Genomic DNA, 13,757 nt, shown 5'->3' on the forward strand with positions numbered 1-13,757 from the left:
CTTTGAATAAATGTTTACGTTAAACTGAATTCACTTTTTAATTCCCAGTTTAAAAATGAGACCGTAAGTAACTTTATGGGGAATTCAAGAAACAATACTTGTTTTTTTCTTACAGGCTACAATAGACAGCTAGGACCATCTGTGGCTGAAAAACACCATAACCATTAACTATTCCATCAACATTCATAGTCTAGTAGCCCGTGCAACCAAGCACAATCTCCCCTCAACGTCAGTGTCCAGTATTGAGCCAATAGATGGCGGGAAATGTTTTATTTTAACCAATCGAGTTAGTGCTATTGCTTACGAAATTGAAACCTACGGCCAATCAGCGGATAGATAGGCGTGGTATATAACAAATTTGGCGCCAGAGTTTTAGTCGGTCATTGACGCAAACTTGTTAGCAAATAGGGAACTAACAAAGTCGCAAGGTTTTCCCGAAAATGGAGAAAGAAATGTTTTGTAAACTTGCATCAAAAATGGGAATAACCTCTGCAAAAATACTAAGGTAAGTAGATAACTCAGGATACCGTGCTGAAGATCATAAACGTTTTCCGAAAACAGATGGCTATTTCTTCATGGAGACCCCACAGTATGCATAGTATACTTAGCTGGATTACAGAGCAAACTGTTTAACGTTAGCTACTTACCCACCGGTGTGACTGCAAAGTGCTAAAGCGTTGACAAATCGTATAGGCTAGGCAGTCAGTTAACTAGCTAGACTTTCTAATTATCCGGCAAGCAAACGTTTTTTTTCCAATTTCGGCTTTTGCTTATGTTTTGCAGCCAAGCAGAAGAGTACGTAAGGTTGACCCAACTTAGATGCAATGGACTGAGAAACGTGTCGGTAACAAGTAAGGCTGTCATCTGTCTGGACCTTGCTGCGACGTCAATGAGATTTCCACTCGATAAAGTAAGATCCCAGCCAGTTTCTGTTATTCTTACCCATGCATTTTTGTCAGCCTCGGGTGGCGAATTGCCAGCGGTATCTAACTTTCTGATGCCTCATATACGGACATATTATATCGGCTGTTTTTTGTGTGTGCTTTTCGTTAAACAGGAATATGCCATTAAATTATCGGGACTGAATAAGAAATTGTATCAGAGCAGTTTGAAGTCTATGGAGTGCATGCTGGGCCTGGAATCTCACATGGGACTCAGAGACCTGGCGGTGCAGTATGGATGCACGGAGGCGGTTACTGTAGCAGCCAAGATACTGAAAAGGTAAGCGACGGCCCACAACTCAATTCCCTTATTTATGTAAGGGTTAAATGGTGTCCTAGCCCTGGTTTTGTTGACGTGTGTCATGACACTGCTTTACCTATTTAAATTTGCTTTCTCACTGTCATTTACCAATTAGCCAACCCTCCCATTCAAGCTCAAACTAATTGGAAAATTTCTCGTAACAAAATGCTCAATGCAACTGAAATTATTAGTTGTAAGTATATTTATGGAAGCAAAGGCTTACCTCTTCACTTTAGTTAAACACTTTGACATGTTTTATTGAATAAAAAATATATTGGCAGTGTTCTGGTGTTTTTTGGAAGCCGAACTTTTATGAGGGCACTGAATCGTGGAAGGGAGGACAAAAAATATGCAATTCATTACCCCTGGACAGCTTGGTTATCTTCGTGTGGTGTTCACCATTTAAATCCCTTTTGCATTTACCTTTAATTCGGATAAAATAGAACCAACGCTGGCTCAATTAGAATGACAGGAATTCTCTACTGTGGCGAAATCAGGTTGCCTGTAAACCTCCTTACAAGATTTCATGATTACCATGTAAAGTACAGAATAAATTTCTCCTGAATGTTCATATTATTGTTGATTTTGGTCTTGTTTTTAATAGTCCTCCCTGATTACCTGTTTGTTGGAAAGAGCATTTATAACTTGCTGCGTGAAATGAAATCAATGTTGACTGCATGTGCTTTTGGGTATCAAAATTGTCATTCACAGTGCAGACTCCATTATTTAGGTACCATCAACACTCTCAGATGGTATCAGATTTTTATTTTATGTGAAAGAAATGGTTCACTGTGTGCTTTCCTCAGGGACTGCATTGAACACCATTACTGTGGCTTTTTGCACTCTGCTTGGAGTGTGCAATACCAGATTGTAACTGAAGTATTACTCTTATGCAATGGATAGCAATGATTGAATGGCAGAGTGAAGTATTCTCTCTCCCCCTTTAGTCATCTTTTTAGGTGTTCAATGGATGCATGGAAAGAGAGACTATGGAGTGTGTTTAAAGTGGTTTTAATATAGAGATTCAGGTAGAAGCATTAACACAATGCCATTTATTATAGACGTGAAATGGGTTAATCTCTTATGTTTAGCCATTGATACGCAGTCAGAAAAAAAGGCTTGGAGTAAGTAAAACTTGACTCTCAGTGTAAGTGTAAAGCCAGTCAACCTTAAACCACTGAAAATACTAGTAGCACAGGTAAATACACATGCAGTATGCACTTCATATATGCCCCATTTGATCTAGAGGTAGTTGCATTGGTGCAATTTCTGAGCCCTGGCAATGCAGTGCATAGGGCCCAGTGTAGCATAGTTAAGGAGCAGCACTCATAGCTGAAAAGTTGCCAGTTCCATTCCCTACTGGGACACTGCTGCTGTACCCTTGAGCAAAATACTTAATCCACAGTTGACTCAGTAAATATCCATCTGTATAAATGGATAACATGTAAAAATTGTAACCAATGTAAGCTTCTGTAGATAAGAACGTGTGGTAAATGACATTGATGTACTTGTGATTATGATGAACAAGAGGCAATTTTAAGATGTTCGATAGTTGGCGCCATTTCGTCCTGTTTCAAGTCAGCATAAGCATGTGTAATACCTCTTTTATATTTATACATTTTTAATTAATTATATAAAACAATGTTTAATTACTTTTCGAGGTGGCTTGGCTTTCCTTGCCTAAAAAAAAAAAAAAGCAATGTGTACAATGTATATGTTGGCTGAGTCCCGATATGTAGTATGGGTTATGTGCTGTATGTTCTGACTCTTGTCTTTTTGTTTGTCAGATATGAAGATGGCCTTCCTGAAGCTCAGCAGCGAGACCTGGACCTGTCAAAGCCCTTATTCACAACAGCGGCTTTGTTCACCGCATGCAAGTGAGTGGGATTTGACAGCGTGTTAAAAATATGCTGTTTCAATGAATGTTACCTGTCATGCGTAGCGGAGGAGAATTAAAGGACAACGATTGTGCTGGCACCAAAGAGGAATGACAAATGGGTGCTTGGAGATGTTAATGGCTGCCCTTAGCTAGACATAATGCTCTTTAAATTGCTGAGGGCACAGTACTTTTTTGTGTTGCGAATAACTGCACCTTTCAGAGTTGTTTGGTGTTCAGTGATGCTTGAAGCCAAGTTTCAAAGGCAAGGGTTTCTGCACAATGATCATTTCCTTTAGATGCATTTTAATGCGAGTACACATTGGTGTGGCTGATCTATTTTTGCCTCCCAGGTGCTTGAAAATCAAAGTGGACAAGAAGCTGACAGCCTCATCAGGAGCTAAGAAGGGGATATTTGACAGGCTCTGTGCTCAGCTGCTGAAGATGGGCCAGGAAATCTGCAGTAAGTGAGGCCAGGCAGATTGCTTGTTCACAGGTTAAGGCAGGACAACATGAACAATAAGGGACAATTGGATAGGTATGCGTGTGGATCCATGTGTCAGCTAGCCTTGGGAATCAATTTTGTCCCCTCTGGTTTTTTACTACACTTCAACTTCTGTTTTTTTCTGGTACCCTGAATTGCTTGTACCCCAATATTGATCCATCCAAGCAGAGCTTCCGCACAGATACAGGAGAGAGGCAGAAAATGCTTAAAAAAGTCACTTTTTGAATTTTAAATAGTTGAAAAGAGTATTCAGATAATTCAGCTTTCTGAAGATACCAATTTTGTTTGTCAATTCCAAAAATTGTGCAAATGATTTATGTTAAGTCCCTGCAGTTCCGGAACAGTGTTTTTGAGAACAAATCCTCCAAATTACAGAGGATTAAGTTAAATACGGGTACAGCTAAACTTCTGTGCCTTTTCTAATTCATGGTAGGTGATCCTGACTGACAAAATGTTACTGTCGCACGCTTTAAGGCATGGCTCTTGCTTCATTGCTCATCAGCTTTTGGTTTTTATTTTCCAGCCTTCATAGTTAGCATTAGCTCTTCATCCTTATACATCGCTCTTAATGCCACTGTCTGTGAAGTCATCATCCGACCTTTGACAGTAAACTGCCAAGAACAGAATGAGCACAGTACATCTATGCCAGTGGCTCGATCAAGATTAATATGCTGGAGGAAATTTACAGCAGTAGAAACTCTGTCACCCTGTGATATTTCTGGCAAGCCACCAGCCAACCAGCCAGCTACATACTTTATTTACCTCAGAATGATACCTCACATGAGGAACTGCACAGCTAGAGTCTAATACAGGCTGGAAGTGATACACACTGCCTATCAGGGCAAGATTATATCAGAATGTTGAGCGTGTTGAAAGCCTTTACCAGCTTTTAAGGTCAATCTTATAGATGTAAAGCCCTTTGCTGTAACAGAACGTGTCCAAAAATCGTGGTTTATGCATTCATTGTTTATGGCTTTAAAAGTGTGCTTTCATGATTTCGACATTCAAACGTAGGGAATATTGTGGAAATGTGTCTTTTTAACCATATCATTTAAATTCCAAAATGGACGAAGTGTAACTTTTTGACAAAAATGGCCACTATTTGCCAATGTGTCGCATATATTTAGAGTGTGTACATGAGTGTGTGAGATATACTCTGATTTTTAAAAAAAAAAAATCTCAATAATGGACATAATGTGTTTCACTTCACATGTTGAATCATGTCTTTGTATTTTGTATAATATTTCATGCAGGTGTTTCCTTAAATGCACATTGGAAGTTGCTCTGGATAAGAGTGTATGCTGAATTATATAAAATGATACACATACTCTGTGAGGCAGAAGGTAGAGTGCAGAGAAGAGGCAGACCATTAGTTTAAGAAAGCCCATCTGCTAAAAGGACAAGTTTTTTTTTTTTTTTTTTTTTTTTTTTGGTTAATTCAATTTTCAGTGAATGGAAATCCAGGGCATTTTTCAGTGCACCCGAGTAGCCATGGTTACAGGTCAATGGGATCTGGGATAATATCAAGATGGTGTTGAGGTGTGACTCCTAGTATTCAAAGATGGGTTATTTATAGAATTTAATTAATCATATGCATCTTGCTGGGTGTTAAGGATTTAATGGTGGTCACGCTTGATAACCAGGGCTTCTTTGTTCATCTGATGTAGATGAGGGTCCTCCAGTGAAGGAGCCTTCCAGAACACCTCAGAAACGGCTGAAAACTCTGCTGGAGAGTGTAGAGCAAAAGGACCATGGTAAGGGGGAACAAACCTTTAAAAAGGAGTCTTATAAAAGACAGACAGCTCCCTGTCACGTGATGGAAAATGTCATATCTGCTGATGCTAAATGATGCTTGCTTTTTTGTGTTGTAGACCCGGAGGAAGAGCTACCCATTTCTCCAAAGCAACAGAAGTGTGAGACAGAGCAGTGTGCAAAACAAGACTATGAAGAATGGAAGAGGAAAATCCTGGAAAATGCATTGAAAGCCAAGAAAACAGATGCATAAATATTGACAATATTTTTATTTATTTTTTTATGTGAGCAGTTTATTTGTGGTTGTGAAGAACCTGGGAAGTGTACTAGAATACCCAGACTTCATTGGCATCTTCCTTGCCTAAATGGTGAGGTTCATGCCATGAATGTTCACAGATGAGGACAAAGGCAGTGAGTACACTTCAGAGGTTTTCTTTTATTTTGTTTTTTCCCCCTGCTTTAATTGCAGATGGCAAGCAATGTTAGCATTTGGATTTTTTTTTTCTTTTTTCAATGAATGTGTACATATTACAGTCCTGAACAGCACAATGTTATAGTTGTGTGAGTGTGCAGGCCATGTCAATATATCCAGTGTTTTTTATGTTTAATCTTTTTTTTATGAAAGATCCATTCAGCAGTTGAAATCAAGCCACTTAGTACAGTCAGGGTCTTCAGGAAACCTTTTTTATTCAGTCAGACAAGCAGTCACTGTCTGCAACATCTTTAATTAAACAACATTTTTATGAATTTCACTGACATGCCTGATTTTTGCCTTGAGAAGCACATCCTCAGCAAAGCTGTGCAGAATATTGCACAAAATCTGAACCTCCTGTTGTGGTGCAGGCAGCAGAAAGGTAGCCCACGTGGAGCTCAGCGGTCATAAGTAGCTGTAAGAGCAACGTCCCTCCTGAAGTGATTTGCAGAAAAGCTGATGAACATCTTTACATGTTCTCTCATCTTCCCCACATGTGAAATCAAAGTCCAGGTGGTTGACAGATAGCAGGTCAGTATAGGACCCACAGTAAGTGTCACTTCACAATTTTCACCTTGTGTGATTTGCCTGAGTGCATCTAAAAATCACAGCATGCTAAATATATGGTGGGGCAGAATCACGCAACCCGAAAGTGGTCTCATATGTGCAGGTTCAAAATATGGTGTTATGTAATGGCAGCCTTCACAGAAGGAAAGAGAAGATGTCTACCTTATTTTAAGAGGATACTCAACATTGTGGTGAAGTATTCGATGTGCTGATCAAGGTCTATGGCCTTGTGCTTAGTGTACAGTTGTAACAAACTTTAAATACCTATGAAAACAATGCATTCTATTCCCTGCAGTAAATGGTTATGGCTCCTTATCTGAGATACAAAGCAAATCAGAAAGGTATGTGTCTCTTAAATTCACCTCATCCTTCACCAGATTAAGATTTGGGTATGATGAACAATCATCTGGAAAAGAAACTCATTAACGTACCAGACAATTATGCACAAATACAACCTATACATTAGCTTATGCCATACAATTATACACAATTACATCCTACACATTGGCAAAACATAAAATGTTGAGCTGCTGTGTGATGCATTAAAAAAGTGATCAGAGCGCAGCTTGTATACTTTTTTTTTTTGGCTCCGACACCTTTCATATTGTGTGTATACTTAACTTATTCTGCAGCACTCTTTCAACGCAGCTGCAAAGTTTTCGTGGTGTTGCTGAGGTGGGGCGGAGGCTGTCTTCTTGATCTGACAGCTCGTCTTCAGCGCTATGCTGGGTTAATGGACCGATTCTGCCGGAACTTCTTCAGCCTGTTAGCAGCAGCGACTGCATAGAAGTGTTTCTGTGTGAATGCATACAGAACAGGTTTGGTTTTATTCAGGATTCTTCAAAACTCAAAACTGTCAAAGATCAGATAGCAACATACATGGTTAATTATTGCACTGAGACCATATTATCAGTAATTACAGTCCTCCACATATGGAGTCTTTCTTTTCTTCCATATAAAGTGTATGGTGAAACAGGATGCCCTTGAGACTGAAAAAAAGGTTGCAAACAAAGGACACTGATCTAGGAACAGCACTTGTGTGGCAGAAACAAGAGCAGCTCCTCACCTTCCACTGCCTGTGTGCGGCCAGGTAGCGCTGCAGGCGGAGCAGAGACTTGAGCTGCACCTGGCGCATCTTGGCCTTTTCCTCCAGGTTGTTCAGCCAGCTGTGCTTCATGCATCCAGTTGCACTCAGACGGCTGCTGTTTGAGACATGGGTAGAGAGGGTTAGCCCTGCGGAAATTAGTCTCACCCCACCAAAGTACAGGACTGAGGAATAAGACCGCACTGAGTAACAGCATAAGGAACATGTAGTATTATGAGCAAACATACAATATTAAGCCACGTGAGCATTGTAGGTTATTAATTTGGGCTATGGGAATTAGGATTGAGGGGAAAAAAAATCTGTCTCGTACAGAGTGGTATTGATCTGCTCAATAAAGGAGGAAGGGAACATTGATTCGTGCCATGAAATAGAATGAAGAACCTGACTAAATAACTGCAGTGCTGTTCAGACTCAACACATCTCTGATTATCTGAAGAGGACGTAATGTTTGATAATGATGTAAAATCACAGCTGTGTTTCTGATACCTGTATGTTTCAGGTAAGCGGTGACATGAAGATCGTGCAACTTTTGCTGTGTAGTTAATTCTCATTTCTTGTTATCAAAAATTGTATTAAACTGTCTGTGGAGTGAACCTGTTTCTGAAAGGGGTGTATGGTGACATACAGAACACACCAGACTGCCAGTGGCAGGACAGGAGAGAAGGGTTACCATTTTTCGGGGATAAGCAGCCTGGAAATGAAGTCCTTGGCCTCCTCTGAGACATTTTCAAAGGCTTCGGCATCAAAGTCCCAGTTGGAGTGGAGGATGTTATTCATTGTTTCAGTGTCATTGTCCCCAAGGAAAGGTGACAGGCCACTCAGACTAAGAGAGAGAGAAGTAAAGGCTTTGTATTCAGCAACAGGGGGCTGTGCCCTTCTCACACTGAAATAGCAAACTGAGGCTGAGGCTGATAGTGAGGCCTGCCTTCCATTCATTTCAATTCAATTCAGTTTCAAACCTTGACTCAAATTTAAATGTTGCTGCCTAATTTTTTTTCCGCACAAACACAGCTCAGCATGCACAGTCATCACCACAATTAATGAAAAAAAAAACTGTGGCTGAATTAAAAATAACAAGTTAAAGACAAACGTTGATTTAATCTTTTGGTCTTACAAAATCTTATCAACATAAAAATTAATTTTTCACAGAAAAGATTTTTTTTCTGTGCTGAATGAACAAATAGTGAGCAACAAGAAAGGAACAAACATAAATATGAGGGCCAAATTAAGGACAAAATGCACCAAAGTCAGATCAAAGCCTGAAATGGGAATATTTCGGAGGGTAAAAGTGTCAAGTAAAAGACCCCTTGTGATAAAGTATTACAAGTAAACTATCAAAGACATAAGGATCTGCATATTATTAGAGTCAACTCAAAGCATTTCTTGCGTAACACCAACAACACCAGCACCCCACTGGACAAAAAAGGTTAGTAAAACTATGCAGCTCCATAAACACTAACATGCTTCCATTTGTGATACATGGTTAACCCCCATTCCAAAAGGAAAATTAATAAATAAATACTTCTGAGAGGAGCAAGATAAATAGAAAGAAGGAGAGAGAGATATATATACATGCTCCGCAAAAACAAAATGCAATAATACACCATTTTTTTCTCAAAACTGTTCAAGTCATCTTTAATGCAATCGAAGAAATGAACTGTAGAATATACTGTATAATTGTACAACATATACTAAACACTGCAGATTTATATGAAGGATCAAAAGCTAATTTAATTTTGTGAATGCTTATAAAAATACAATCAGAATATTATGACTGTATAAGTTAATGTTGAGGTTATATACATTATATATTTTTTGTTCATACTTTGAAGTATATTAAACTTTATTACTCAACACAATTTGGTAGTGGATACTCACAGCATGTATGTAATAACTCCTACACTCCACATATCTGTTGGGAATGAAACAAAGTCATAGTTCACCACTTCAGGAGCCAGAAATTCAGGTGTCCCAAAGTGCACCCTGAGTTTCTCTCGTGGACGATATCTGACAGGAAAAAAAAAGCATAGACTGTTGTTCATTTCCATGTTCAATCCATTGATCAAATCTTATTTACAAACATATTTCAGAAGAAGTTTCCTTTATTTACACAGACATGTCTGTGCTGCTGTGGCAACAGAGGAGATATCCCCTGGAGTGATAATAAAAGAACTAATTGAACAGTCTTTGATTGGATTTCAGACAGAGAGACTAACTGAAAACCTTGAAGTACAGGCTGTAACTGACAATCCTGCGGCAACATTTAACATACATATGATTTGGTCTTGATAGAATTATTTTTAAAATATTCAGAAAAACAGCAAAATACCTCAGACATTAGTGAGGATAAAATTGGATAGTGTAAATTCCCCTCAGTCCTGTCATGGTAACCAACGAAACTCTAAGAACAAATCTAACCTGTTCAGACAAGTGATAAATATTAGCACAAAGTGTAGGTGTATTAAGTTGAAATTGTTATTCACACCAGAAAGAGATAGATTGATCAAGCTGTCTTTAAAATAACAATAATACATTAGACCACTTTAGTAAATCAGTGGCTTCAAGAAAGTACCTATATCTTTTGCACAAGTGGCAAAGCTTGTGAGCTTAAATGTAAAAAAATGAGATTTAAAATGATCCTTAGTATCAACCTTTTTTCGTTTGCTGTTTGTCTGATTGACATGCATGAAAATAAACTAAATAATCCTTCCCCAAAAGCTTCCCTTTTCCTCAAATTAAAGCATCTAAAGAAGACAACTGAATCACCACTGGAAAACAATTTAAAACTTGACAAGTTTTTAAAGGTGAAGAAAAAACAAAGAACAAACTCAGTTAAAAACAATGCACATTTTAGTGAGCAATTCAACAGTGGAGGGTCTGCAAAATTTGCATATCAAGATGCCCTGGGGGGTTTGTAAAAAGAATGAAGAGTAAATTTATCTTTCACATGGTTAAATAACTCTTCTTGAGAACAAACTCTAGCTTGTTTGAAGTGTAATAGTATAAAACATAGTTTCCATTACTTTTCAAGTCTTCAAGTCTTTGTTGAGCCACAGTTCTGAAGGTTTTAAAGATGTATCTCGACCAGTGATTGATTGACATCTGGGGTTACAGGTAATTCAAGTGCCCACTCAAGACAATGTATTCTATTAAGTCATGAAAGTCTTACAACAAGGACGCAAGAAGATCTTCACTCGACACCTCTGCCCCTGAAGAAGGTATCAAGCAGGGTAGCACTGGCCTTTAGGCTTACCACCTGAACCTTTCAACTGAAATACACTTTTTTGCTGTTTTCGATACCATTTCCTCTCATTGCTGGAAGCCTGACAGCCCACAGTCATCCAGGATAGGACAGTCATATTCTGACAGCAGGGGCACGCAACCCTAATCCTGCAATGCCTAAATGCTCCTGGTTTCTACAAAGTCTTGATCGCTAAATCTAACCAATTACCAGGCACTAATATTCCACAGCTAACATTTTTAATGCATTCTGTTATTGATAATAGAGAGGGAACTAAAAAACTGGAGGTACTCTAGGAACAAGGACACCCTCTCCTGGCCTGGAGGAACAATGTGTAAATATAGAAATGGGGAGTAACCAGCAGACTTGAATAGCATGCCTTCATTGTTAAAATAACATCCAGCCAGGTGGACCCTTGCTACAATGACAAAAGATCTCAACATGTGGCCAAAATTATCACGGCCTTGACACTACGGCATGCATGCCAGCAGTTAACCTTCATGCACCTGGAACGCTGGAGCTCCATGGAACCCCGAACCCACGGTGACAGGAGCCACACCATAAACTACTCACGAAGGCTTAAAAGGACAGAGATTTAAGAAGGGTTTCTTTCTGACACTCACTTTCTCGCCAGTCCAAAGTCGATTATCTTGATCTGATTGCCGGTGGTGCTCACGCATAGAATGTTTTCTGGCTTGGGGAGTAAAAATGGATAAACATGAAAAAAAAATGAAGAACGTTTCAAAAAAGCACACAGAGATACACTATATGGACAAAAGTATTCGGACGCCTGACCATTACACCAACAGGGACTGTAATGACATTGTATTCAAATACACATACTTTAATATGGAGTTGGTCCCCCTTTTGCAGCTATAACAGCTTCCACTCTTCTTGGAAGGCTTTCCACAAGATTTTGGAGTGTTTCTGTGGGAATTTGTGCCCATTCATTCTGTAGAGCATTTATGAGGTCAGGCACTGATGTTGGACGAGAAGGCCTGGCTCGCAATCTCCGTTCCAGTTCATCCCAAAGGTGCTCGATGGGGTTGAGGTCAGGGCTCTGTGCGGGCTGCCAATCAAGTTCTTCCACACCGAACTCATCAAACCATGTCTTTATAGTCCTTGCTTTGTGCACTGGGGCACAGTCATGTTGGAATAGAAAAGGGCCTTCCCCAAACTGTTGCCACAAAGTTGGAAGCATAGCATTGTCCAAAATGTCTTGCACTGAAGCATTAAGATTGCCTGCCCTTCACTGGAGATAAGGGGCCTAGCCCAAACCCTGAAAAACAGGTGTGGCCAAATACTTTTGTCCATTTAGTGTACAATGCAGCACAGGAGTCCCTGAGGTGTGACACTGTTGCCAGGGCCAGCAGCACGAACGAGACTGGGACTAACATACCTTGAGATCCAAGTGTAGAATGTATTGCTGGTGGAGGTACTGCACCCCCTCGCAGATCTGTCGCACGAACACAATGGCATCCAGCTCTGTAAGCTGGTAGTTCTCATCGACGATCCGCTCGAACAGCTCTCCCCCCTCCACACTGCAAGGGTTTAGGGTTGTGGTCAGCACATTAACTTAACAGTACAAACTCCACCAACGCCCTGTCTCACAGTAATGCCACAGTCCCACAGATCGAGAGCTGGGATATGGTAAAATAGGGATAGGGATATACTGCTGTGCAATTTGTTCAATTCACAATAGGATCCAGTCTTAAACTGGCATATACTCTCAGATAATATTTTGTAAAGTCAAAAAACAGGGAGGTTAAATTGCGTATTACGCGCGCCATCGAAAAAGGGCAGCTGGAGTGGCAATTTTCTGGAGGGAATTGTGTCTTTTCGAGCATCATTTCAGCCACAATTATCCCACTTCAGCAATCAGCCTAACTAGATCCCACGAGTTTCCCAAATGAATACTTCAAAAGGCAGCTCTGGCACTTAGAACAGCACAGCTAAAAGCTTGTGGGAAGGAACGTGCGGCCACATACGTGAGGCTAAAGTTGGATCCCGCGGTGCCTGTGCAGTGTCATCAAAAGTGATTTGCGCAGAAGAGAAGTTCTCAGCAGAGTACCATTTATCTTCAAATAGCATTGTACAAGTGTTCTCATCATAAAAAAATGTCATTTAAAAAATTGACTGCTGCTGTTAGTTGTTTGTTTAGCCCATTGTCTTTTCTCATTTTCTATACTTTGTGGAATTTTTTTTTTTTTTTTTTTTGTGAGAAACAGAGAAATAGTAATGTTTTTCAAAGACGACAAAAGCATTCCTGTTTGTTTGTCAAAAACGCTTTAAAGTGTAAGTAACACAATCACGACTTACTACTCCATGACAAGAGTCAGGTTAGTGCGAGTCTCAAAGGCATCATAGAGCTGGATCAGGTTCACATGGTTCAGTTGGTTCATGACGCTGATTTCATTCTTGACTTCATCCTGCAATGAAGAAGCACAAAAGAAGGAAGAAAAAAAAGCACAGTTAATGTCACTCAGGAATAGGGATAAAATCAACCAGTCTTTTTCTGGCACAAGTGATGGTTCTAAATCTGTGCATTTCAGAATTCCACCAAAAAGCTGTTATTCATATGGATGATTTCTCTGCCATTTTTTTAAACACTTAGATTTTTACCAGATTACGATCACGGGAAATGACATAATCACACGGATCAATTGACCAATGGGAAAATTCCGAAGCAAATTGTGCCTGAAGGAAGCCTGTGGGTAACATCTTTAAATGAAAATGACTTTGTAGTTTCTAACATATTGTTGTGAAAAGTAGGTCTGTAATTCTTGAGCAACCAAGGCTTCCAAGGATGCTCTTTCACATAACATATTGGTGCAACATGGGACCCAAGGTTACATAAAACTGTTAGATAAGCAATCGATGGCTGGTGGATTCGTACTTCCCCAGACAACCAGTCAGCTTGCCCTGAAAGCTCTTACTGTTTGCTATCCTCTACTCTGAAGTAGTCCACCAAGTATTGCAAAAATGTGCCTCTGTTGT

The 13,757-nt window shown here is 39.7% G+C and overlaps 2 protein-coding genes across 4 annotated transcripts in view; one reads left to right on the plus strand and one right to left on the minus strand.

Moving 5' to 3' along the window:
• Nucleotides 1–393: 393 nt before the first annotated feature.
• On the plus strand, nucleotides 394–5,628 carry orc6 (origin recognition complex, subunit 6). The gene is made up of 7 exons (XM_036543207.1): nucleotides 394–505; nucleotides 784–910; nucleotides 1,058–1,221; nucleotides 3,030–3,119; nucleotides 3,472–3,581; nucleotides 5,291–5,377; nucleotides 5,495–5,628. The coding sequence occupies exons 1-7, from the start codon at nucleotides 441–443 to the stop codon at nucleotides 5,626–5,628; spliced, it is 777 nt and encodes a 258-aa protein (XP_036399100.1). The 5' UTR covers nucleotides 394–440.
• Nucleotides 5,629–5,871: 243 nt separating this feature from the next.
• mylk3 (myosin light chain kinase 3) overlaps nucleotides 5,872–13,757 on the minus strand; it is a 28,097-nt gene continuing 20,211 nt past the window's right edge. For all 3 annotated transcript variants that reach the window (XM_036543644.1, XM_036543643.1, XM_036543642.1), the window contains 7 exons: nucleotides 13,080–13,189; nucleotides 12,160–12,301; nucleotides 11,384–11,454; nucleotides 9,398–9,526; nucleotides 8,190–8,342; nucleotides 7,481–7,616; nucleotides 5,872–7,209 (listed from right to left, as the gene is read on the minus strand). In XM_036543644.1, coding sequence (XP_036399537.1) covers nucleotides 7,135–7,209; nucleotides 7,481–7,616; nucleotides 8,190–8,342; nucleotides 9,398–9,526; nucleotides 11,384–11,454; nucleotides 12,160–12,301; nucleotides 13,080–13,189 — 816 coding nt within the window. In that variant the 3' untranslated portion in view covers nucleotides 5,872–7,134. The remainder of the gene's footprint in view (nucleotides 7,210–7,480; nucleotides 7,617–8,189; nucleotides 8,343–9,397; nucleotides 9,527–11,383; nucleotides 11,455–12,159; nucleotides 12,302–13,079; nucleotides 13,190–13,757) is intronic.

Source organism: Megalops cyprinoides, chromosome 13 (genome assembly GCF_013368585.1).
Source record: "Megalops cyprinoides isolate fMegCyp1 chromosome 13, fMegCyp1.pri, whole genome shotgun sequence".
Classification (NCBI taxonomy): Eukaryota; Metazoa; Chordata; class Actinopteri; order Elopiformes; family Megalopidae; genus Megalops; species Megalops cyprinoides.

Coding starts and splice junctions, on each gene's coding strand:
- orc6 (XM_036543207.1), top strand. CDS start 441: ATGGAGAAAGAAATGTTTTGTAAACTTGCATCAAAAATGGGAATAACC. Junction 506..783: donor ACCTCTGCAAAAATACTAAG/GTAAGTAGATAA, acceptor TATGTTTTGCAG/CCAAGCAGAAGAGTACGTAA. Junction 3,120..3,471: donor GCTTTGTTCACCGCATGCAA/GTGAGTGGGATT, acceptor TTTGCCTCCCAG/GTGCTTGAAAATCAAAGTGG.